Source organism: Nyctereutes procyonoides, unplaced genomic scaffold (assembly GCF_905146905.1).
Source record: "Nyctereutes procyonoides isolate TBG_1078 unplaced genomic scaffold, NYPRO_anot_genome, whole genome shotgun sequence".
NCBI lineage: Eukaryota > Metazoa > Chordata > Mammalia > Carnivora > Canidae > Nyctereutes > Nyctereutes procyonoides.
In genome coordinates, this window is record NW_026575046.1 from 45,128,609 (window position 1) to 45,152,449 (window position 23,841).

General features: G+C 50.5%; 1 protein-coding gene and 1 long non-coding RNA gene across 3 annotated transcripts in view; one reads left to right on the forward strand and one right to left on the reverse strand.

Moving 5' to 3' along the window:
• The window catches only part of LOC129509985 (uncharacterized), an 80,964-nt gene extending 61,427 nt beyond the window's left edge, over positions 1–19,537 (forward strand). The window contains exons 4-5 of one of the 2 annotated variants that reach the window (XR_008664457.1): positions 7,964–8,095; positions 19,065–19,537. This is a non-coding gene — a long non-coding RNA (uncharacterized LOC129509985). Of the gene's footprint in view, positions 1–7,963; positions 8,096–8,949; positions 10,306–19,064 lie in introns of those variants that run through there. The other variant, XR_008664455.1, reaches the window with a different exon arrangement.
• The window catches only part of SLIT3 (slit guidance ligand 3), a 595,927-nt gene that overhangs the window by 66,075 nt on the left and 506,011 nt on the right, over positions 1–23,841 (reverse strand). Inside the window, exons 15-20 of the mRNA XM_055325906.1 lie at positions 16,444–16,594; positions 15,433–15,507; positions 6,600–6,743; positions 5,710–5,853; positions 2,657–2,820; positions 1,457–1,589 (exon numbers count right to left, since the gene is read on the reverse strand). Coding sequence (XP_055181881.1) covers positions 1,457–1,589; positions 2,657–2,820; positions 5,710–5,853; positions 6,600–6,743; positions 15,433–15,507; positions 16,444–16,594 — 811 coding nt within the window. The remainder of the gene's footprint in view (positions 1–1,456; positions 1,590–2,656; positions 2,821–5,709; positions 5,854–6,599; positions 6,744–15,432; positions 15,508–16,443; positions 16,595–23,841) is intronic.

Genomic DNA, 23,841 nt, shown 5'->3' on the forward strand with positions numbered 1-23,841 from the left:
CTCCTCTTTGGCACATGTCACCTGGCACTCAGTTGGTCCAGGAGGGAGGCGAGGACGTGGGTCATTTCTGTAGCCCCCACCCCACGGCAGTGCCGGCCGAGGGAGAGGTTGCGGGCCCCACTGCGCTGTGTGGCATTGCTCATGCAGGCCTCCGCAGCACAGCCGCAGCCCAAATGCAGGACTGTGATGGACTTTAGTGACGCTCAAGCCCTTCCCTGGGATGGGCAGCCCTGGTTACAGTGTCGGGAGATGCCAGAAGCCACAACACACACCCAGGGATGCACCTGCTATTCGAAGACGGTGTCATACTCGGGTTCCTGCCCTGTAGGCAGAGCCGGGCAGAGAGATACTCCCTGCTGGAGTCTCCCTCAATTTCGTTGCTTGTGTCTGAGGGCAGGGTGCACACTCAGCAGTCCCAGAGGACTGGGAGGGAGTGCTGGGGTCTGGGGAGGTGGTGTGAGCTTGAGATGTGGGTGGGGAGAGGCATGTGAGCGTTTCTTCCCCTCAGGCGCCCTGGGTCCTGTCACACCCCCAGCCAGCCCTGCCGGTCACAACCTGCAGCACTGCCATGTGGGGTGCCCTTCCTCCTTCCCTGCTCACTAGCTGCCCCTCACCCTTCGGGCTGCATCTCCGCAGAGAAGCTTTCTCTGACTTCCACACCCAAGGGCAGGCTCTCTGCTTTCAGGGGGTGTCACAGCGACCTTGTGCTCTCTTTTGTAGCACTTTCATGGTTGCCACCTCCCACGTGCTGCTGAGATGATGCAGACACGTCTCCCTTCCCCAGTGAACCGTGGGCCTCACATGGGTGGGGGACACAGCTGGCTTGCTCACTGTGTCTCTCCAGTGTGAGCAGAGGAACCTGATGCACCAGGCACTCAACGGACAAGTGCTGAGCGAATGAATGAATGAACGGCAGCATGAGCATGGCTTGTGCTGGGTTGTGCCACCTGGCCACGGCTGCATGGCTCCGGTACACCCGAGAGGCCTCCCTGCCCGTGGACTGGCTGAGCTTTCCAGGGGGGCAGAAATACCGTTTTCTCCACAACACTAAGAGCGCTTCAGGAAGGGAATGCTATCTCTTTTGTGTCAGTGGGAGCTTCTGGCGCAGGGGCAACCCTGAGGAATTAGTGTCGGGATGGCCGGGGACTCAAGAAGGCAGAGTACAGCACTGGAGGCTTAGGGGGATCTAAAAAACAAGACGGTAACCCTCCCACTTGTATTCCAGTGGGCCGGGTAGTGTCGCCTGCCAGGCAGAGAGGCCCTGGGGAGGAGCACTTCTTGTTCCCATGTCCAGGCTGCTGCCCGACACCTTGGCCGAGGTGCTGCTGCCATGGCGCTGGGGTCCACTCAAGGAAGGGCACCCTGGGCAGTCGTGCCGGAGACACTAGAGACAAAGCATGGTGGACGCTGGTGGTGGTGGCATTAAGGGTGTTTGGTAGAGGGTGGAAGTACTCACAGTTCGGTCACGTCCTTGGGAATGCCTTTGGGGAGGGTGTGCAGCCCCCTGTTGCTGCACCGCACCACCGTCTCCAGGCAGGTGCACTGCTCGGGGCAGCGAGGGCCCAGCTGGCAGCTACTCTCGTCGTTGCCTGTGAAGAGCCCCAGAGTGAGCAAGGAGGGAGACTAACTTCTCGGAGGGGGGGGGGGGGAGGTGAGCAAGGCCTGGTGCCAGGGAGCAAGCCATTTTCAGGAAAGGGAGGCCCTCCACTTTGAGCCAGAATGAGAAGTAAGGAGCCTGCTGGTTTCCTCCGTGGTTAGAGGGGAAAGAATGTGTGCCTGGATTGGGGAAGAGAGCCTTTTACCATGTTCAATAGAAAATGAAGACTTAAAAAACTTGGTTAACCAGAGTATCACACAGGAAAGAGGCTACCACGAATGGAATCAGGAATAAGCCAGACTAACTGAAGGAGTGGTCTGGGGTTGGAGGAGAGCCCTGTCTGTTCCCTTCTTCTTTTTCTTCCCTTCCTCCACCCTTCCACTGACCCCATGCCTCTGGGGTGATAAACGTGTCCCCAGCCCTCATTATACCTTAACCTCAGTTAATTTACAAACCAGTTAACCATAGGTGATAGTCAAAGTTGTGCTGGCTTGAATTTATGCAAATATGCCCTTTAGAATCCTGACACTCAAAGCCTTGGACCTCCAGGTATTTATAAACCCCCAGTCAGTGACAGAAATTTTCCAGCAGCTTGTCTTGAAGTTTGTTTTTCAGGATCCACTGAGCCTCATGACACAGAGAGGAAAACTGAGGGCCAGGCCTCCCATGCACAGTTGTGTAGGTTGTGTACTGCATAAGGGTGCTTTACCCTCTGATGGCCACCAGTCTCACTGTGGATATGATAGATTAGGATATTTAGTACAACAGTATTATCATAGCCATAAAGTGTCTTGTCTTAAAAATCAGTATATTATGACACATTTTTGATAGAAGTAAAATGTTTTTAGAAAGAGGCTCCTTTTCTTAATTTGCATGAGGGAGCCATATGGCTAGCAGCAGACCTGCAGAGCCCTTCAGAGCCACAGCTGCATGCCACAGATGGAGTAGTGTCAGATCTGAGGGGATCCTGACCGTCAGCTACCTGCTGTACCTCTCCTCTCTTGTATCTTTCTCCCCTTCCCAGGTACTGCCCCTCTGCCCTGCCCCCAGCCTCCTCACCTTCACAGGTAAAGTCCTGGATGGCCACATCCTGGATGGGGATCTCCTTGAGGAAGAATGGCTTTTGGCACCGGGGGTTCCCGCTCACAATCCGCCTCTTCCTCAACCACTTGCCGAGCCAGGCCAGGTGGCAGTTGCAGTTGAAAGGGTTGGACAGGAGGTTTCTGGGAGGAAAGAAGGGCCCTCTCTGAGTGGTTAGCACCTCGCCCTCTACTGTGGAAGCTGGCCGGGGGATCCAGGGCTGCAACTCTCCAGGGAGGCCTGCTCGGGGTTCCCGGGAAGGAAGGAGGAGGTCTGGGAAAAGAAATGCAGACTCTCTTCTAGAATTCAGAGGCAGTCTTTGTGAGGGTCTCATTCAGGACCTCTGTGGACGGACGTGACCATGGTCTCCTGCCACACCCTCCCTGCTTCCCTGAGCTCCAGCTGCGCACGGTCTTCAATCCTTCAGCAGGCTTCTCTCAGACTCAGCGCCTCCACACACACTGGTCCCCTGCCTGGCACGACTCTCTCTACTGCCCGCCTGGCCGCCGCCTCCTCTTCCTTCAGTCCTGGCTCAGACGCCCCCCCCCCAAAGAGCAATGAGGAGTTCCTGCCTGTCCCCATCTTCTCCCTCGTCCCCTCACATGTCCTGCCCAGCACCCAGAGCCTGTACTGACCACAGAATGCTTGCCTCCCCCCTTAGACTCAGCTTCCCCAGGGTGGGCATCAGACCTGTCTGTCTGTCCCATGTCTCCAGGGTCCCGCATGGTATCAACACTGCCACTTTGTATACATCTAGGGAACGCAGTGACTGGACTGGTGGCCTGATGAGGGGAGAGCAGCTGTCAGTCTGTGAGTGTTGCCTACAGGGCTGGCACCAGGCTCAGCACCTCATAAAGCCGTTCTCCTGTTCCAATTGGTCACAACAGCCCAAAGAAGGAGGTAACATTCTCATCTCACACGGGACGAAAGTAAAGCTGAGGGTGGTTACAACCAATGAGAGGCCAGACATCCTTGAGTGGCTGTGGCAACGATAGGACAATTAGGAGCCTCGGAGTCAGACATCCCAGGTTTGATCCTGATGCTGACATTTAGCAGCTGTACCAAGTCAGGCAGGTTTCTTCTCGTGTCAAAGTGGGTTCCCCTAATGCTTTGTGACTCCATCTCTCTTGGCATCTTTTATGTCCGGATTGTCAGTGTGGAGGCTACACAGGCGGGGTGAAAAGTTAGCTAAAATAAACCAACCTGCTGAGGCTAGCTTCTAACCCACTACCCCCATCTTGCTGTCACTCATCCATTCAATTCATTCATTTATTCACCAGTTATATAATGGGTATTTACTCAGTGCCAGGCACAGACACATGCATTGAGACATAGCAGTGCACAGAATAGCTGCACATCCCCGTCCTTCTGGAACTTACATTCCAGCTTACGGGAGGCAGACAATATGTAATCAACAACACAATCAATATTAGGAAATGGTCAGTGCTAGAGAAATGGTTAGGAGAGCTGGACTGATGAGCTGGGGTGATGGCACAGGGGCAGAGTGGGGTGAGGCAACCCACACTTGAGCAAAGAATGGAAGGAGGGGAGGGAGGCCGGGGAAAGGCTGTTCCAGGCACTGGGAGTGGGTCTAGGGTGTGGGGGGCAGTAAGGACGCTGGTGGGGCTGGCCCAGGGTGGGGTTAGGAGGGACTGGATGGTGTGGACCCTTTAGGACATCTAGAATTTGGCTTTTTTTGCCCAGTGAAGCAGTTATATGGGAACGTGACAATGGGCAGCAATAGGAGATGTAGCCAAAAGCCTTTCTCTTCTGTCTTCCAAAGAATCATTGGGGAAGAAAAGAGAGAAGAGTGGACCAGCAAAAAAAAAAAAAGGACCAGCAATTAAGGTTGATAGAGCCACATAGAAATACTATGTGCAACCATAAGCGTTAAGTACTTTCTATGTCTCAGGCCACTGCTGTGCATTTTACAAATATTAACAGATTCAATCCTTATAACAATCCTATGAGATGCAATATACAGAAAGAACAATTGAAACACAGGGAGAAGGCAGCCCGGGTGACTCAGCGGCTTAGCGCTGCCTTCAGCCCAGGGCATGATCCTGGAGACCCTGGATTGAGTCCCACATCAGGTTCCCTGCATGGAGCCTGCTTCTCCCTCTGCCTCTCTCTCTCTCTCTCTCTCTCTCACTCTCTCTCTCTCTGTGTCTCTCATAAATAAATAAATAAATTAAATAAATAAATAAATAAATAAAATCTTAAAAAAAAAAAAAAGAAACACCGCGAGATGAAGTAGCTTTTCTAAGGTCACACAGCTAATAAGACATAAGCCAGCGTTTGAACCCAGGAAATTTGATCTAGAGCCCATCACTTAACTATTCTAAACAACCTCTTTTACCAATACAGTGAATTACCTGGACAGGAGCCATTTAGGTGTCCGGAAGAATTAGAAGATTCTAATTCTGGTTCTGATGTACGTTTAAGTGGCCAGTGACATCATTTAAAATCCCCTGTCATATCATGTCACTGGCCTGCTTAAAACCTTCAGTGGCTTCCTGACATGCTTTGGATGAAGACCCAAATAGTCCACGGCAGGTCTGTAGCCTGGCCCTGACCTCCCTTCTGCCTTGTCATATACCTCCTTTATTCTGTGCTCTGACCATGTTAGACTCTGCTCAGTCTCACAATCTGCTCTGCAACAACCCACCACAGGTCCTCTGCACATGCTCTTCCAATAGAAGGAAATGCACTTCCTACTTTCTTGAACAAGCTAACTCCCACTCACCTTCTAGAACACAGCTCCAGTGTTCCTTGACAAAGCCTATGTCAGGATTTCATGTCACTGTGGACCCCCTTCTGTGGCAATTCGCTACGCTATGAACTCCAAGAAGAAGGGGCCGTGTCTGTGATTCTCAGCACCTAGACGGTGCCTGGCACGTGGAGGGAGCCCAACAAACGGTTGCTGACAGACGGGGAGACGACCTTGGCCAAACATAGTAGGGAGCTGCCAGGGGAGAGGTCTGCATCACAGGAGCCCCGAGTCAGTATGCAGTGGGGCCAGGAAGACTTACATGGTAGACAGGGAGACAAGTGTGGTGAAGGCTCCAGGGGTGATGGTGGTGATCCGGTTGTCGTAGAGGGACAGCAACCTCACTGAACTCAAGCCAGCAAACGTGTCATTGCTCACACAGGTGATCAGGTTACTCCTCAGCATCCTGCAAGGAGAGAGGTGGGGATGAGGGAGCACAGGTATTATCTTCTGCCCACCACAGAGCTGCAGGGTGTGCGTGGGTGTGTACATGGGTGCGTGCATGTAGGTGGGATGGCTTTTGGTCCAAGCCCAGACCATTGCATTGCTGAGGTTTGTTGTGTGATAGCAGGGTGTGTGGGTCCCCATGGTGGCTACCCGTCAATATACATGCACATTCTTGTCTGCACACTTTACGTACAGTGAAAGCGGGTGCCATGAGTGTCTATGTATACGCATGCATGTTGTATGGTGGTTAGTGTATGCATGTCTATTTCTGGGAGGAGAAAAAATCAAGATGTAGCTGTGGGTCATCAGCCTCTGTGTGTGCGCTGTGTGTACATGCTTGTGTGTGTACATGCTTACCTGCATGCTGCCTGTGTGTGCGTGTGGTTCTCATGTATATGTGGATATGTCTAAGTGGGTAAGTGTGTGTGCCTCTCTCAGCACATTTCCAGCATGAATCCATCTACGTGTACACCTTAGGGCAAGCATCTTCCAGTTGTGTGTGTGCTGGGGGTGTTGAGCACACTAAGTTCTCTCCCATCAAGGTCTGGGAAGTGTTTAGTGCCTCTCTGGCTCGAGGAAAGAAGGGACTCAGCAGTTTGGGACGGGATCCAGGCCTGGAGCTGGCCGCCAGCCTTTGTAATCCCCGCCTGATGCCCCTACCCTCCCATCTCCTTCCAGACCTTGGCTTGGGCTCCAGGAACTCACAAGGTCTTGAGGCTGCTGAGGCCCCGAAACATGCGCCCATGCACCGTTTCTAGCTGGTTCCCGGTCAGCATCAGCTCCTGCACGCTGGCCGCTCCATCAAAGGCACCTTCTCTCACCTCCTTGATCTTATTGTTACTCAGGTTTCTAGAAGGAAGAGATAGAGTGGGTCCCTGGATGCAGGGAGGGAGTCACTAGTCCTGCAGCTGGTCTCAAGCACCCCTGGACCAAGGACTGGGTGGTGGGGCTCCCTGATATTTGGTCTTCAGGACCTGTGGCCCCACACGGGTGGGGCTACTGTGTGAAACGGGCCGAGTGGAGCCTGAGCCTTTTCAGGGTGTTCCTTTTTTTCTAAGCCCAGGGTATGAGCACATTTAAAATGGTGATTCTCAAACTGATTTTCTTCCTTCAGCAGAAACTCTCGCCAAGCAGTGCTGCTCAAGGGGAAGGCAGGAGAAAAATCTAAAACGTGCCCCCTCTGTGGGGGTGGGACACTTGTAGAGCTTCCAGCTCTATGGCTGAGATGCTTGATAGCAATGGGCACTTGCTAGTTAGTACTTTCTGAGCACTTATTATGAATTAGGTTCCATGTAAGGGGTTTGGTTCACAGAATCACATCGAAGCAGTAACACAATGCCTATCAGAGGAGTATCACGTGTATTATCACTGTCTCATTTTATAGATGAGGTGACTGAGGTCCAGAGAATTTGAGGAACTCACCCAGAGTCACATAGTTGAGAGAACCAGGATTGAGGCTTGCTTTCTGGTGCATAAAAAGTCCTCCAGTGAGGAGCCTCTTTCCTAAGGGAATGTTCCTTTGGTGGTGTGGATACACACACCCTTCCAGTACTGCTTTGCATAATTCTGGGCTTGGGATATTGTATTTTCGTGCATTGGGCTTGGTCCTACCAAGCCTTGGGGCCATCCTTTCTGATTCTGCCCAAACTCTGAGAAGGCCTTTCCTTCTGATGCCTGGTCACCACACGCCAGTCCCCACAAGAGATCCTGCAGGGTCATTGGTGTTGCGAGCCCCTCCCAGGGCTCTCCTTGGTGGGGGGCCTCCATGGACCACCCAGTCAGGCTTGAAATGCATCCCAGGCGGCATGGTTGGAGTGGAAAGTGATGGTGTTTACACCAACTGGGGGAAGAATCCAGTCTCCTGAACAAAGAGCCTGTTGGTGCCTAGCACAGGGAATGGTGTTTTCTATGAACAGCGAAATCTGCAGGTGTAGAGGGAGCCTGCTGACCCTCTAAGCACACTGAAGTTACTAGGACTGGTGCCCCATTGTACTGCTGGGAATAAGAGGGCAGAGCTCCAGGTCCTGGAGCAGCACACTGAGCCCCTCATACTTCTGCTTCTCTCACAGACTCGCCTCGCACAGTTCTGGGCTGACCCACGGCAACCCCAGGCGGTGAAGCTTCCCTCATTAACTGGCTTGGAGCAAGTGATGGAACTGGGCACCCAGGGGCTTGATGCCAGCTTGCTGCCTTCTTCCCAGGTAGGGACGGGGCCTGTAAGGCATGGCAGTGGCCACGCCTGTGGGCAGGTGCCTCATCTGCTCTCTCAGCGCTCCTGTCATGGTCCTGCTCTCTTCCCCCTTCTGTCCTGTCAAGGACAGTATCCTGCAGTACTCCTCAGCATCCTTCCTGCAAGGTCTGAGAGTTGGGAGACTCTCTAACTGGATTTCTGCCCCCCACCCTTGCCTGGCTCTCCTTAAACTCAGCCTTTTTTTTTTTTTTTTTTTTTAAATAAATCCTGGTAGTCCTGGTCTGGGATACCCAGGAGTGAATGTAATGCACAGGGGAGACTGCAAATTACCCCCAAATCAGACATGGGAGGAGAGATAAAGGCTCTCCCAGTAGCCATAACTCATATGAATGCCGGAGGAGCAGGATTTTGCTCCAGAGAGTTAGGCTCCTTGGAGAATTAAAGTACATAGGATGGGCAATGAAGATGAGTTAAAGCAGCCACGAAATGGGGAGGGCTCCCATTTCCTGACATCTGTTTCTTTAAATGAGCAAAATTAACATCACATTACTGTAAGGTTTGTGAATTGGATTTCCTCAGGCTGGGAGAATGGAAAACACAAGGAGAGCAAAAAAGGAGGGGATAGAATTTTCCAGAAGACCAGGCTGTGGCTGTCTCTTCATTCATCAAAGCACAGCACAAAACAGCAGGCAGCCTGGGGCAAGCACTCCACACACAAATCAAGGGCATCGGGGTTTGTAGGAACTCTGTCTTACTCTCAGAGCACTATCTTCCTGAAGATGTTCCAGAGTTCCAGGAACCAGGAACCCAAAAATGTGAAATCAGGACTATTCAGGAGGCCTTTCTCCACTTCTGTCTCTACAGACTCACCTGAAGGAATATGGCCCCATCCTGGCTTTGACACTGATGAGGATGGGATCTTACACTTGAAAGGACCCAGCCTTGGAAATTCCCACGCAGGCTCGGGGGTAGTTCGGAGGGGTGAACCCATCGTGTGGCCCCGCTGCCTCTGCTAGCTGCTGGCTGTACTTGTCAGACCCTGTTTCTTCCTAAGAAACACTGAGGCCCCTGCAGGCTGGGGATTTGTCTGGCTACCCCATGGAAAACCTGTCTGACGAGGTGATCCTGGGCCTCTTCTAACCGGTGGTTTGTAAGACAGCCCATGCACGCTGGCGAGGGGGAGGTGTCTACAATCCCATTTAAAGCCCAGTCCCAGATGAAAGTGTAGTGGGGAGAGAGCTAGGTAGATTATTTTAAAGAAACTGAGGATACTGAGTCATAACGGAACAAGCACTCTGGGATACTGTCAAGTCAGGGAGGTCCTGTCCACTCTTTTTATGAACCTCTCCCTCCCCAAGGTGGAAATTCTATTTCAAGCTGGGGTTGCAAGCTCAGATGTCCACAGGGTCCAGGCTGGTGACTTAATGCTGGAAGCAAGTCCAGGGGGGATAGCACAGTGCATAAGCCCAGTGACCAGAAAAGCACATGCTCTATTTAAGAGGGCGGCTGCTCCTCACTTGAACTTCACTGAAGCCATTTGGCCCCATTTTGCCAGATCTTTTGATTTTCCAAAAGATGCCAGAAATCTAGTGTTGTTTTTTATTCCTGTGAACACTCCTGATTTTTAAAAGTGGGCAACTAATTCTTACTAAAAACACAACTACTGCCAACAAATTCACCAGTGTGTACCTGATTTTGGCTAGAGGGTTCCTAGGTTTTATTTTATTTTTTTAAAGATTTTATCTATTTATTCATGAGAGACACACAGAAAGAGAGGCAGAGACAGAGGCAGAGGGAGAAGAAGGCTCCACGCAGGGAGCCCAGTGTGGGACTTGAACCTGGGGCCCCAGGATCACGCCCTGGGCTGAAGGTGGCGCTAAACCACTGAGCCACCCAGGGATGCCCGGGCTCCTAGGTTTTAGCTGTGGCTGAGGAGAATGTAGCGCCACCTGATGAATGGATAAAGAAGCTGTGGTCTATGCATACAATGGAATATTACTCAGCCATTAGAAACGACAAATACCCACCATTTGCTTCAACGTGGATGGAACTGGAGGGTATTATGCTGAGTGAAGTAAGTCAATCGGAGAAGGACAAACAGTGTATGTTCTCATTCATTTGGGGAATATAAATGATAGTGAAGGGGAATACAAGGGAAGGGAGAAGAAATGTGTGGGAGGTATCAGAAAGGGAGACAGAACATAAAGACTCCTAACTCTGGGAAACGAACTAGGGGTGGTGGAAGGGGAGGAGGGCGGGGGGTGGGGGTGAATGGGTGACGGGCACTGAGGGGGGCACTTGACGGGATGAGCCCTGGGTGTTATTCTGTATGTTGGTAAATTGAACACCAATAAAAATTAATTTATAAAAAAACAAAAACAAAAAAACAAACAAACAAAGAAAAAAAAATAGCCGAACTGTGGAAGGAGCCTCGGTGTCCATCGAAAGATGAATGGATAAAGAAGATGTGGTCTATGTATACAATGGAATATTACTCAGCCATTAGAAATGACAAATACCCACCATTTGCTTCAATGTGGATGGACCTGGAGGGTATTATGCTGAGTGAAGTAAGTCAATCGGAGAAGGACAAACAGTGTATGTTCTCATTCATTTGGGGAATATGAATAATAGTGAAAGGGAATATAAGGGAAGGGAGAAGAAATGTGTGGGAAACATCAGAAAGGGAGACAGAACATAAAGACTCCTAACTCTGGGAAACGAACTAGGGGTGGTGGAAGGGGAGGAGGGTGGGGGGTGGGGGTGAATGGGTGACGGGCACTGAGGGGGGCACTTGACGGGATGAGCCCTGGGTGTTATTCTGTATGTTGGCAAATTGAACACCAATAAAAAATAAATTTATTATTAAAAAGATAAAAAAAAAAAAGAACTGGTCTAGAAAGTCTGTCCAAGAGAGGCCAAGACCACAGTCTGAATGTGACATCATTTGAAAAGTTGCCTGGAGTTACCACAGTAACTAATAACCGTTTTGGGTAATGGCTTATACATGTTGGGGGGAGGGGCATCCCTTAGCACATAGGACACTCTTGGAGATCTCATTCCAACAGGACAAGTAAAGGCGCAGCAACGTTTAAACACCTGGCTTTATGCTTACCCTCCTGGGCCTCTGTGCCTGGTCAGGGTAAAGTCGAGAGCATGGCCTTAGGACCCTGACTTTACAGTCCTTGAGGAAGCTTAGCAAACTTAGACACAGGCACTGCTGGCTTGAGCGTTACTCTGATCCAGTTGGCTCACTACATCTATGAGGATGTAGGGATGGTGATGGGTCCCAGTTAACACCCTTTACTTAAAAAAAAAAAAAAGAGCTGCCATCAAGTTAATTTAAATAAGTGGTTGCAGCTGGTGGTCTTTGGGACCAGATCTGCTTCACCGGGCCATTTGCTCGGTTGGCTAGTACTATGACTGCGAACTTATGTGCATGTGCGTGGGCACAAACATGTATTTACTGCCTTCAGACAGCACACCCATTCCCCCAGGTGATCTGCACTGTTACTGCTCTGGGCTCTGCTGCTGGAGTTTTTTTTTTTTTAAGATTTTATTTATTTATTCATGAGACACACACACACAGAGAGAGAGAGAGAGAGAGAGAGAGAGAGAGAGAGAGGCAGAGACGCAGGCAGAGGGAGAGGGAGAGGGAGAAGCAGGCTCCATGTAGGCAGCCCGATGTGGGACTCGATCCCAGGACTCCAGGATCACGCCCTGGGCTGAAGGCAGGTGCTAAACCGCTGAGCCACCCAGGGATCCCCTGCTGCTGGAGTTTTAACCTTGGATAAGTTACTTAACTTTCTGTGTTTCAGCTTCCTTATTTGTAAAATGAAACAATCTCAGGGCTTTTTTTGTTTTTATTGGTGAGAATTACATTAATTATTATCAGTACAGTCTGGTAGGGAATAATGTGTCTAGTAACTCTTAGTGGCGAGCTATTATTACTATTAATATTATAATTAATTATTGCCTTGCACGGAGCTCCTTTCCACATTTGAGCCACTCTCTGAATCTTGAAAGTCTCTTTTTCAACTCCTCTTTTAAATATATAACTAGTTACCATGGGTCACTCAACCCAGATGTGCACTTCTGTCTTCCTGCACAGCTTTTCGCCCCAGGTCCATGATCAGAGGCATGTCTTTCATTGACCTCTTCATACTTATTTCTGATCCTCCTAACTTACAAGGAAGGTAGATTTATTTCTGCTGTGTAAACAATATAACTAAGGCTCAGCAAGGCTAAGGACATTCCTAGGGTCACACAGCAGGAGGGGGAACCAGCTGAACTCAGAACAAACGCAGGTCTGTTCTTTCCCTACACCTGGATTTCTGGCTGCCACAGGGAATGTTTGGCAGCCAGGACCTGCATCCCAGCATAACGAACAGGGGGACAAACTTAGTGACCTTCACCTCCTGTGGTGAGAACTGGGTCTGTGTTGTGCCACAGTCCCCACTGCTCTCTTGTGGCTTGGATGCTGAGGCTGGGGGTTGGTTGTCACTTATCGTTGTGTTTACGCTGTTGTTTCTCTTGGTGCACAGAAGTGGTTCTCTATTCTCCTGTCCCTGTCACAGAGGGGGAATTTGAGAGACAGACTTGTGTGAGTTTGACCTCACACAGAGGGTAATGCTTCTTTATGGAAGCAAAGACTACTTGATCCTGTTTACTATGCAGATATATACTTGGCCAGCCTTACTCACTTTAATACCTGTCTTCCTTATTCATGGAAGTTTCAGTTTTGAGGTTTAAAATGGTATGCAGAGTGCCTGGGTGGCTCAGTGTGCTTGAGCATCTGCCTTTGGCTCAGGATCCTGGGGTCCTGGGACCAACTGCCGTGTCAGGCTCCTGGTGGGGAGCCTGCTTCTCCCTCTGCCTGTGTCTCTGCCTCTATGTATCTCTCATGAATAAATAAATAAAATCTTTTTTTAAAAAAAGTACATATTTCTCAGGTTTGAATGAAAAAGGACTTTCCTTGCAGGTGGTGGGTGAGGTCTGTGCTTGGCCTCTGAAGCTTGACCACAGAGACAGCCTCTTTCCTCCCCAGGACGCACATGTGCCCCTCTCTCCTCTGTCCCCTCAGAGTGTTCTCAGCTGCTCCCAGTTACAGAGCAGTCAGTGAAGCCACGGGCAAGGTGGTGGCTGTGGGCAGGGAGGGAGGGAGGTGCTGCACACAGCAGGGGAAGGTCTTTCTCCTTCTTGTTTGCAGGGGACTGATGGGTGGAAGAGTGGAGAACATGACAAAAAAGCAAGGTTGACAGTCAGTTCTCATTATTCATGATAGTTATTTATTTATTTTTAATTTTTTTTTTATTCATAGAGACACACAGAGAGAGAGAGAGAGAGAGGCAGAGACACAGGCAGAGGAAGAAGCAGGCTCCATGTAGGCAGCCCAATGTGGGACTCGATCTTGGGACTCTGGGATCACGCCCTGAGCCAAAGGCAGACACTCAACCGCTGAGCCACTCAGGCGTCCCGATGATAGTTGTAATCTACAAAGTTGTGGGGAAAACTGAGTCAGGTGATGCCGAGCCATGGCTCCTAGGGAAGACACAGGGCTACATTCCTGTGAGCCTCTGGTCACAATATTTTCATCAGCTGATCAATATATATATCCTTGCCTGATGTGTGTTTCTGTTTAAAGACATCTCGTTTAATATATGTGGCTGACTGATTTGCACTGATTTATTTACATGGCACTCACAGCCTACAGCACCATAACTCGTGTCTGAACAAAGCTATTTAACACATGTGTTTTCTCCATGAGGCACATCACAGCCTCTTGTGCTTAGGAAGGCTAGACAGCCTGGCATCACTATGCATCAGAGCCACTTAAACAGCAAAATCCCCAACAAAATGCATAAACATGCATAAAAGATGTGGCACCACATATACTGTGAAAAGGACACTTGTTTACAGTCTGGGAGCTGAAACAAGAAATCGGAGCAGTGGCCTTGTTCGATTTCAGCTGAGAAGAGGCGTGCAGGATGACTCAAATTTTTTGCTGTTTCGTCCATGTCTATTAATGAGCGTGAAAGCACCATGAGTATTGATTTTGAGATCACATAAGTTTCAGCGAGTAAGCGAATTAGAAAATATGGGAGTTGTGAATAATGAGGCTTGACTTTACTTCCTTTATTCCTGAGGCAAACCCAACTCTGGGGCCAGAGGGTGTGGAGTTGGGGTGGGAGCAGAGGATAGAGAGCCCCTGTCTGTGCTGGTACCTGTGCTCAGAGCCCTGGGAAGGGAAGATGAGGGGAAGCAAACCTAGCTGCACACTAGTGTGATCACTGATGAACCCAAGTCTGAGTGCCAGCTCTGACAGTATTGGCTGTGTGGTCTTAGAGAAGTCATAAAACCTCTTTGAGCCCTGCCAGCTTCCTCACCCACACAAAGGGGAATATGAAGCCAGCACCAGGCAAGTGTACAAGGACTACATGAGATGATGTGCATGAGGCAGGGAATGTGGCCTCTGGCCCAGGACAAATGCTCCCCTTAGCTCAGCCACATTAATCTTGTTTGACCCAAACTCCGAGGCAGGGAGAGGGCTATGAGGACAGGCAGCCCTGGCACTGGAGAGGCCAGTGTAAGCATGTGGCCTTCTAAGGTCAGGCCCTACATGGCCCAGGGACATCTAGGCTGAAGCCCAGTGTGCAAAACATCTAGCATTTCTGCTCCAATGGGCTTCACTGATGCAGGAGCCTGTAGAGGCCAACTAAAAACAGAACTTTTGTCACCTTGTAAAAATCCTAAGAGCATGTGCCCTTGACTCCTGGGTCCTATTGCTGGCCCTTACCTGAGTTCCTCCGGCCACCCCTTGGGGTAGGTGCTGGCTAGGGAGGATAGGGATGAGCAGAGGGGACCTGGGGTGAGGATGAGGAATGGTGCAGAATGCACGCTCTGCACAACACTTGGCAATTTAAAAGCAGTGAAGTTCTGGGGCACCTGGGTGGCTCAGTTGGTTAAGTGTTGCCTTCCACTCAGGTCAGGAGCCCAGGGTCCTGGGATGGAGCCCCATGTCTGGCTCCCTGCCCAGTGGGGAGTCTGCTTCTCCCTCTCCCTCTGCCCCCCTCCCCTCACCACTCATGCTGTCTCCCTCTCAAATAAATAAAATCTTTATTTAAAAAAAGCCCCCAAACAGCGAAATTTCATGTTGGTCTGTCTCTACATGGCGGTGCCTTGCTGTCCTGCTTCCACATACACACCTACAGTGGGGTCAGGAGGAGACTGAGAGGGGTTGGAGCAGAGGGTGCGGGGCTACCAGTGCCCTGGCATTCTGCTCTAGTCTGCAGCACAGACCCTGTCCAGAGCCTGGGGGCTGCTGCCAAGTTCCTGAGAATGACTTACATTTTCCGCAGGTTGGGCAACTTCTTGAAGATACCAGTGGCCTCTAGAACAGATATCTCATTGTCGTTCAGTCGCCTACAAGGGCAACAAGCAGATGAGGTGGTAGGTTAGCCGGGGCTGGGGTGCCTCCTCCACCACCCTCCATGGGACCCCCCCCAGGGCTCCCCCACAGCTTGAATTGAGTTGCCACCTGGACCTCACTCACTCAGCCAAGGCCAGTGGAGCCTGGGAACACTCAGGGAGAGCACGAGGGCCCAAAGGCTGTGCCTTGCCTCGTGCTACTGTGTGTAAAGTCAGAGAGAACACGGACACCAACACTAACGATGAAGACTGCCACCATTTATGCAGGGCTTACTCCGTGCATGATTCAAGATGAATTCTGCGCTTGCATTCTCTTACTTGATCTTCTTAAACCCCTGGAGGTATGAACTGTAATCTGAGATCTGAGAAACAACTTGCACGATGAGAGGAAAATCAAGATGACCTGTGTCATGCATCGGTCTGTCCATCCTGCACATGTTGCACCCTCACCCCTACCATGCTGTAGCTCTTTACCTTTTCCACTTCTGGACAAACCAACATACGGTTTCATTAGCATGGATAATTGGAGGCTCAGATATATCTAATCATTTTAGTGTTTTCTTCACTCTGACACCTATTTACTAACCATCTTTCTGTTATATAGTCAGATACATAAAGACATGGGGGGATTTTCTGCTTTGTTCATTGTGGAAGCTGGTGGACTTAGCACAGTGCATGGCTTACAGTGGGTGTTCAGAAAATATTTATAGAATGAACTAATGGTCTTTATTTTTGAGGAAGCTGTTTCTAGAGGTGGGATAGGGAGGGATGATTGGGTGTCTATCCTCTGCCAAGGATGCGGAGGACAGCCAAGGAGCACTGATGTGGCTGAGCCAGGTGGGGGCTGTCTCCCAGAGATCCTGCTCCAGCTGGCTCAGGGTGATTGGGTGTGTGGGCCATGTAGTGAGTTCCAGCCCAGGTAGTACTTACAGATCAGTGACATATTCAGGGAGGTGGCTTGGGATGCGGGCCAGCTTCTGGTTAGAGCAGTCCACAATGGTTCCCTCACAGCGGCACTTCTCGGGGCACACAAGGTCCATGAAGCACTCACTGCTGAACCTGCTGCGGTAATCCTCTGAGCCTAGGCAGGGCCAAAGAGGGGTGTCAAGATAACCAGGACTCCCAGCCTGAGCTGAGGTTGTGGGTAGTGGGATGGGGAGAGACACAATAGGGGGTGGGGCGGGGTCCCAGTGACAGGCACAGCACTGCTTTCGTTTGTGGCCACCTTTTTGGTGCCCTCCCCACCCCAGCCTCCCGCCTTCCATTTGGTCTTTGTCATTCATCATTTGAGCCCTCTGGGAAACCAGGCTCAAGCTCTGTGAACTCTTAAGCTTTTGTGGGTCATGGACCTTTTTGAGAAGCTGATGCCAAGTTGTGTTCTCTTTGGAGAAATGCTCCCAGGTACATGTGTGAAGAATCTGGGCTACAATTTAGGGTGGAAAGTTCTTAGTCCATGAGGCTCATCATCTCTGGACCCTCTAAATGTTCATGAAAATCCAAATGAAGAGATTCTGATGGCATTTTGACAGGGGCTGTGTCAAGTAAGGTAAGGGGGTCACAAACTCAGATCTCCTCATGCAGACGATGAGAAAACAAAGGAGACCTGGCATATGGTGGTCAAAGACCACTGATGCCAGGCCTCAGCTTTGGGAAGACAACAGTGGGGGTTGGGGACCTGGGGAACTGGAGCCTACTGCCCTAATGCTTGGGAATTTGGCTCAGGGTTGCCTGAGGATCCTCTTTAAAACCAATAATAGCGGGATCCCTGGGTGGTGCAGCGGTTTAGTGCCTGCCTTTGGCCCAGGGCGCGATCCTGGAGACCCGGGATCGAATCCCACGTCGGGCTCCCGGTGCATGGAGCCTGCTTCTCCCTCTGCCTATGTCTCTGCCTCTCTCTCTCTGTGTGACTATCATAAATAAATAAAAATTAAAAAAAAAAACAATAATAGCAATAAATTAACACTTAAAAACTGTCAACACAAACACAACTCTTGAGAGGGTCCAAATAATTTGCCCTGCCTTTGAGCATAAACTCAGTTTAACTATGGTCAAAGGCCAATTCTGAAGAGCTCAATGTAGTTGGAACTAAGATTTATCTTTTTGACATTGAATTTCTCCTGAGGTCGCAGAGTAATGGCAAGAGGATCAACAAGTGACATCTCAGGAGATGCCCTGGGGTGCTGCTTTACTGATTAGAAATGGTCCCTTGGCACCCGGGGAAACCTAGTGAGACTGGCAATCACAGCAGTGCTAACTGGGGAAGCCCTGGTTCTCCTCTCAGACCCCAGCTGGTTGAGAGCCATCATTGTTTCCTTAGCACTGTGCTAGGTACCAAACACAGGCTCGGTTCACATTTGTCCAGTGCATAAGCAGGGTGATGCTAGCACATGGGCTGTGCTGTGAGTGAGTGTTCCTGAAGTGTTTCAGAGAATGTAAACATCATGGGATTGCATAGCTGCTTGAGACAGACCTTGGCGATCTGACCCGCATTTAGGGGTAGTGTGGGGCACTAGCAGTACAGAAGCTTTAGCAGTAGTGGGTTTGTCCAGGCTCTGGCACTTACTAGCCTCAATCTCTTCACATGGAAAATGGGGACGTAGGACTTGTGCCTATCTCACGGAGATGGTTGTGCAAATACAAGGAAAAGTAGGGCAGTGAAGAGGCTCTGGGGAAGGGAAGAGAACTGAACAAATATTTGCAGTTCTACTACTGTTATTTTCCAGAGCCTAGTGGATTATTTGGTACATCAGAGGCCACTAAAACATCAGTGTAGCTAGAGATAACAGCTGACATTTATGGAGAATGGACATGAGCTGGGTCACTATTCTTCAATATTCAGATAGGTGGGCCCCTTCAGTCCTCACAAGACTTTGAGATTATTGCAACTCCATCTTACAGATGAGTAGACTGAGGCCCTTGGGTCAGCTGGTACATGACAGAGGGACAAACCCAGGCAGGCTGATGCCAGGCTGATGTGACTAATACTATGCTTTCCTACAGATGTGCATTTTGTCAAAACCTTTATCCCAGTCTTTCTAGGACTGATCACAGCGTCCAACTTGGCAGAGGTAGTCTGAATGGCATTATCCTGCAGTGGTTTATGGTAGGCAAGAAGCAGACATCTTCCATGCTTGTGGTTTCTTACCCCTCGCCTTATCAACCTATGCTGATTCCTGATTGCGGATGAACTTGGTGGTCTCTGACTCTGAAGTGAGACCTTCTCCTGAAGACAGGGGCTCAGAGGGTTGGACTTGTCTCCTTTCCCTCTCTACCCTCTCCTCACCCCCCTCCTTCATCCCACCTTCTGCCCCTCCTCCCCCGGGCTTGCGTGAGCATAATCTATGCAGGTTTCCCCGTATCCTTGCAGTTATTGGGCTGCTTCCTAATCCAATGCATTATGCAAATCTCTTGCCCTTGGCTTGCCAGAGTCCGTCCCACTGAATAACTCTGACCTGGCCCATCTTCCTCCAGACACATCAGCATGCTGAGTCCTGGGTGAATTTCATTTTGCAAACCCTGCTAAATGACAATCCCTTCTTGTTCCCTGCCAGTGGTTCTACACGGTGATGGCATGAAGGGACACTTTGTACACGTGCATATATTTTTCCTTCAGAAGGTGTCTACAATGGAATACCTTGCAAACTGGAGGAACCCTGAGTGCTGATCAAATGCCTTTGAAAAGACAGGAGGGAACACGTTTTGCTCTTCAACACGATGAGCCTGAAGATGTACACCGGCTGGGCTGTGGCCGGGGACTGCCGCCGATTAAATGCGTTTTCGTTTTAATCAAGGTGAGAGCGTCTGTAGTTAGCAGGAATCGCTCTCTGTAGTATAGTTAGATTATAACTGGTGGACCTCTGCGATGGAACCGCTGACCCATTTTAATGAAATGATTTTGCAATTAGATTCGATGGACTAGTATGTTCTTTCCAGCATTCCCCCCTGCTGTTTTTGTTATTGCCCTGGTTTGTAATAACGAGGGGGTCGGAGTGTGATATTTTATATGAGTGGGAGCCAGAAATGTTAATAACGGCGTTTGCACAGAACCCAAAGAGTTCCTTCTCCAGTCAGAGCCAGCCTGAAATGCCACCCCCAGCACTTCATATTTCATTACCGAAACTACCCAGGGTTTCTCAGAGCCATTTGTTATGCCTAATGCTCATAACTACCCAAAAGTATTTTTAACTTTTCCAGAGCTTTAAAAGTCAATTTCAATCTCAATGCATATTTGTCACTGCCAGAAATACTTAGTAGGAGGGGAGTAACCGAATAGGCCACTGCTTCTTCTCTTTGGGGCGAGTTCAGACAACAGAGATCTCAGAGGACTTGAAGAAGGGCCATAAAGCAAAACGACGGCTCAAACAGGTCATGGGAAAGCTGATGTCATCTGGCATTTTGCCTGCTCCTGCCCCTGTAGCCCTCCTCCCTTTTTGCGGGCAGCTCGGAACAACGACACTTGGTACATGATCACAGAGAAGCTTTAATAGACCAGGGGGTAGAAATCCACAGCAATGCAATTTTATTAGGAATCCCTGCCCTATGGCCGCTTCCCAGGAGACAATGTCTTTGACATTTGGACAGTCACAGGAGTGAGGCAGGTAGGGAGCCACGGCTCCCATTCTTTGGGTGGCCTTGGCTGCAGAGGCCAGTGCTGGGCCCAGGATGGCTCCTGTCATTAGCAGTCTGGATTTGTGTCATTCTTTGGGCAACCTGTTTGTTGAGTGAAAGTCACAGATTCATTGTTATCTGATGACCCTGGCCCTGCCGACGCACGTGTCCAGAACGCTTCTCTTCTACCTCCAATATCCCTAACATGAGTGGGATGAAAGAGGAAAGAAACACAAAGAGGAACTGGGGGGAGTTCATGAGCTTGAAGAGACAATCACGTGGATAAGCAAAGGGTCATAGGTAATGAGTGGAATCAAGAGAACACTGCTAGGCACACAGTTATCAGCTCATGGGTGAAGGCTGGGGGATTAGACACCAGCGGCTGGAAAATGTCAGCTGTTTTACCAGGAGTTTAGTGATCAGTTAGGCAGCAGACAGCTGTCCTCCTAAGCTATCCCCATCAGAGTCTATTAGGAATGCAGTCAACTATCTGCCTGGAAGCAGAGGGAAATGCCCATGGCCTGTAGCTGGCCACTGCCCGGTCACAAGCCCGCTGCTGCAGCACCAGGGAGGTGCCCAGGAAGGTGCCATTGTGGACTCACTCCAGAGGCCAGGCCCCTGGCATGGAATGGGGAGGGGGTGTCCAGCGCCGGCGACCTCAGAACGCCCCCTCTGTTCAGAATAGGGAACTGCTCCCGCCTCCAGGATTTGTTCTGTACCAAACGGATCTTGGTATATCCATGCTGGAGGGAGGAGCCATTTAAGCAGTGCAGCTTGCTCACTTGCTTACTTAAGTTTTTCCTATTGACAGAAGCAAGTGGTAAAATTTCTCTTCCACACTCTGTCAATTCAAGTCAATCCTACCATTCTTTTCCATTTTATAATTCAAGGTAATGGGGGTCTGTCCGTCACTGGGAAGGCTGAGTATTAGAGCTATAGATAGAGAGCAGGAATCTGACCCTGGGCAAGTTAACCTCTCTGACTCGATATCCTCGTCTGTGAAATGGGCTTTATAAGGTTGTTATAAAAATTAAACAAGGTGATGATGGAAATGGTTCAGTGCCTGACCTATAATAAGCATTCAGTATATGGTGAAAGCATCCAGTGAGGCAAATAGGACTCTTTGTTATTCAGCAACCACTGTGCCCTGGCTCTGAGGGGTACAGCCCTCACGTGGCACTGAACCAGCACCATGTGAGAAGCCCAGTACTTAGGCCACCATGTTAACTGTTCTTGGAAGGTGAGGGGCACAGGCTGGACTTTAGGCCACATAGGGACCTGGGCCAATGTACTCATGAGAAGTGGGGGGAGTCAGGTTCAGAAGGAGCCTCAGGTTAAATCCAAAGTCTCAGACTCATGCCACTTTCACCCATTCTCGTGCTCCCATTCATCCAATGCTTTCAGTAAAGACGGAGGATAGGGAGTGGGTCACAAGTAGCAGGACCTTTGGGTTAGTTACCCCTTGGGCAGATGACCTTGCACTGGGACTCTGCTGTGAAACGATGGGGCATATGCCATAGGTGTACCTGTTCTCGCTGAATGGAAGAGAAACAGTGGTTTCTGAGCTTTTACCTAGCTACTTCACCCCTTGGCTGGCACCCAGGGTAGATCTAGGGGAAGACGACTCCACCTGGGGTAGGAGATGTGGACACAGACCTCAGCTTGTCCCCAGGGTGCTTCTGCAGACCCACGTCAGCCCATATCTGCTACCTGGAGGCGGAGGTACTCTGTGAATCCTTCAAGACTTCCCCTGTCCCCCCGCCCTTTGTGAGGCTAGACCGGGAGAGGTGGGTCTGGCAGGTGGTGGGCTGCGGTGCTCCAGAGCAGAGAAGAGGTGTCCAGCGGTGGCGGCGGTGGTGGCGGGCCATGCTGCAGGAGAGCGCGGTGCTTTCCGCGGTGCTTGACAGAACCATGTTCCGTTTCCATCGTTCCACCACATGGTTAGATCAAGCACAAAGGAAAGCCCCGCGGCGACTGGTCAGAGTCAAGGTCAGGAAGCAGCGTCAGAGAGAGGACAGGAGCGCTCAGAGGAAGCAGCGTGGAGAAGCGGAAGCCGGAGCAGGCCCCCACTGAGCGTGATTAGTACCAGGAGCAGGGTTCCACAGGAACACTTCCGAAGACAGGAGCCCCACCGCCCTGACCCCGTCCCAGGGGACACACAGGGGAAAGGGAGAACGGGTGGGAGAGTGTGAGATACCCCTACTCGGAAGTATCAGGACGCAATAGATCCTTCCCAAGGGAATTACAACCGCAGAGGTCTCTGGTCTTATCACAGGCCTGAACTGAACCTCTACACTCCCCTCAATCATACCATTGATCTGCCAAGACATCAGATTCAGCAGAAGCATCTTTTGCGTGCTCTGCAACCTGTCCGTCCCCACAGCAGAGTGGATCCGAGGCAGTCTCTTCTCCCAGCCCCTTAATGAAGAGACAGGCCACAGCTTCCAGTAGGCTAACAAAGCTCCAGTGTTCTTCTTGAGGAGAAGCCCTTTGGTATTCCACACCTTGGGGGCCTCCTCAGTATCCCTCCAGGCGCCCAGAAACCCTCTGGCTGACAGACATTCATCCAAGGTGATTCGAAGTATCATGAGGGGCAGGGTATGGCATCAAAGGAAAATACACGACCTTAGCCAGGGAGAAAGATGAGAAAGCCGCTGGGGCCCTGGATTTGGGGCTGGGAAACCTACAGTCACAACTGTCTGTGAACACTGACTTCGGCAGAGGAGGTGATCAGTTCCCGTCATGATCAGTGACCTCCTTCAGACTAAAAGGAGGAAGGAAAGGGCGAAGACGTCAGATTCTAGGGGCCCTCCAGATGTTCAGATTTCCTCCATGGGTGTCAATCATGGCAGTGGGCAGAGGGACCAACAATCAATGCTTTCTGGGGCCCATGGCCCCAGGTGAGGCAGCCCAGATCCCTATCTGCAATAGATCAGGGGCAGTTTTTATGAACTTCCTCCCAAGGCACTGGGAGATGTGTACATCTTGAAGAGGCCAGAGTCAGGGCCAGGCGCTCAGGGAACCTCCCTGCTCTCACCCTGGGATAGGAGGGCCAGAGTCACTGTTCCTCTATTTTGTGTCTCTGGGACAAGGCGGTTGCAGCATCTCGCCAATCTAGAGGCTGTCTACGCTGGTTGGCCAGTCAGTTGAGCTCATGTCACAGCCCCAGCTCTGACCTCTTTTAAAGCCCTCCCATTCGGCCAGCCAGAGGTGGTCACTGTCATCTAGTCTCAACCCTGCTTCGACCTCTGGACTTGCAGGGCTCTGTAACACTCTGGTTTGAGGATTTCACATTCCAGTTTGATCAGAGCAGGGAAAATCCATCATCCCTTTCATGCCCCTGCCCCCAAGCCTTGAAACCTTTTCTTTGATGTCCCTCAACACAAAGAAATGGAGGGACAAGGGAGAAAATCTTCACAGGACACTGGAAGTCCTGAGCTTCAGATCTTGTCTCAAAAATACTACTCTCTAACCTCAGACAATACTTTTCTGCTGTGCGGACCTTGATTTCTTCCTCTCTAGCAGGGACTGGGTGATCCCTGAGGTTTCTAAGTCTCTGATGCCCTAAGCAGTGTCTTGCTGTTCGCCATCTTTGGACATGTTGTGTCACCACCTTCTGTACTTCTCACTGTGAATTTCTTCTTGCCGACAGATCTCTACACACAAAGGGAGCATCTTCCAACCGCCAAGTGCTCCCATGGGGATGGGCTTGGGGTCCCA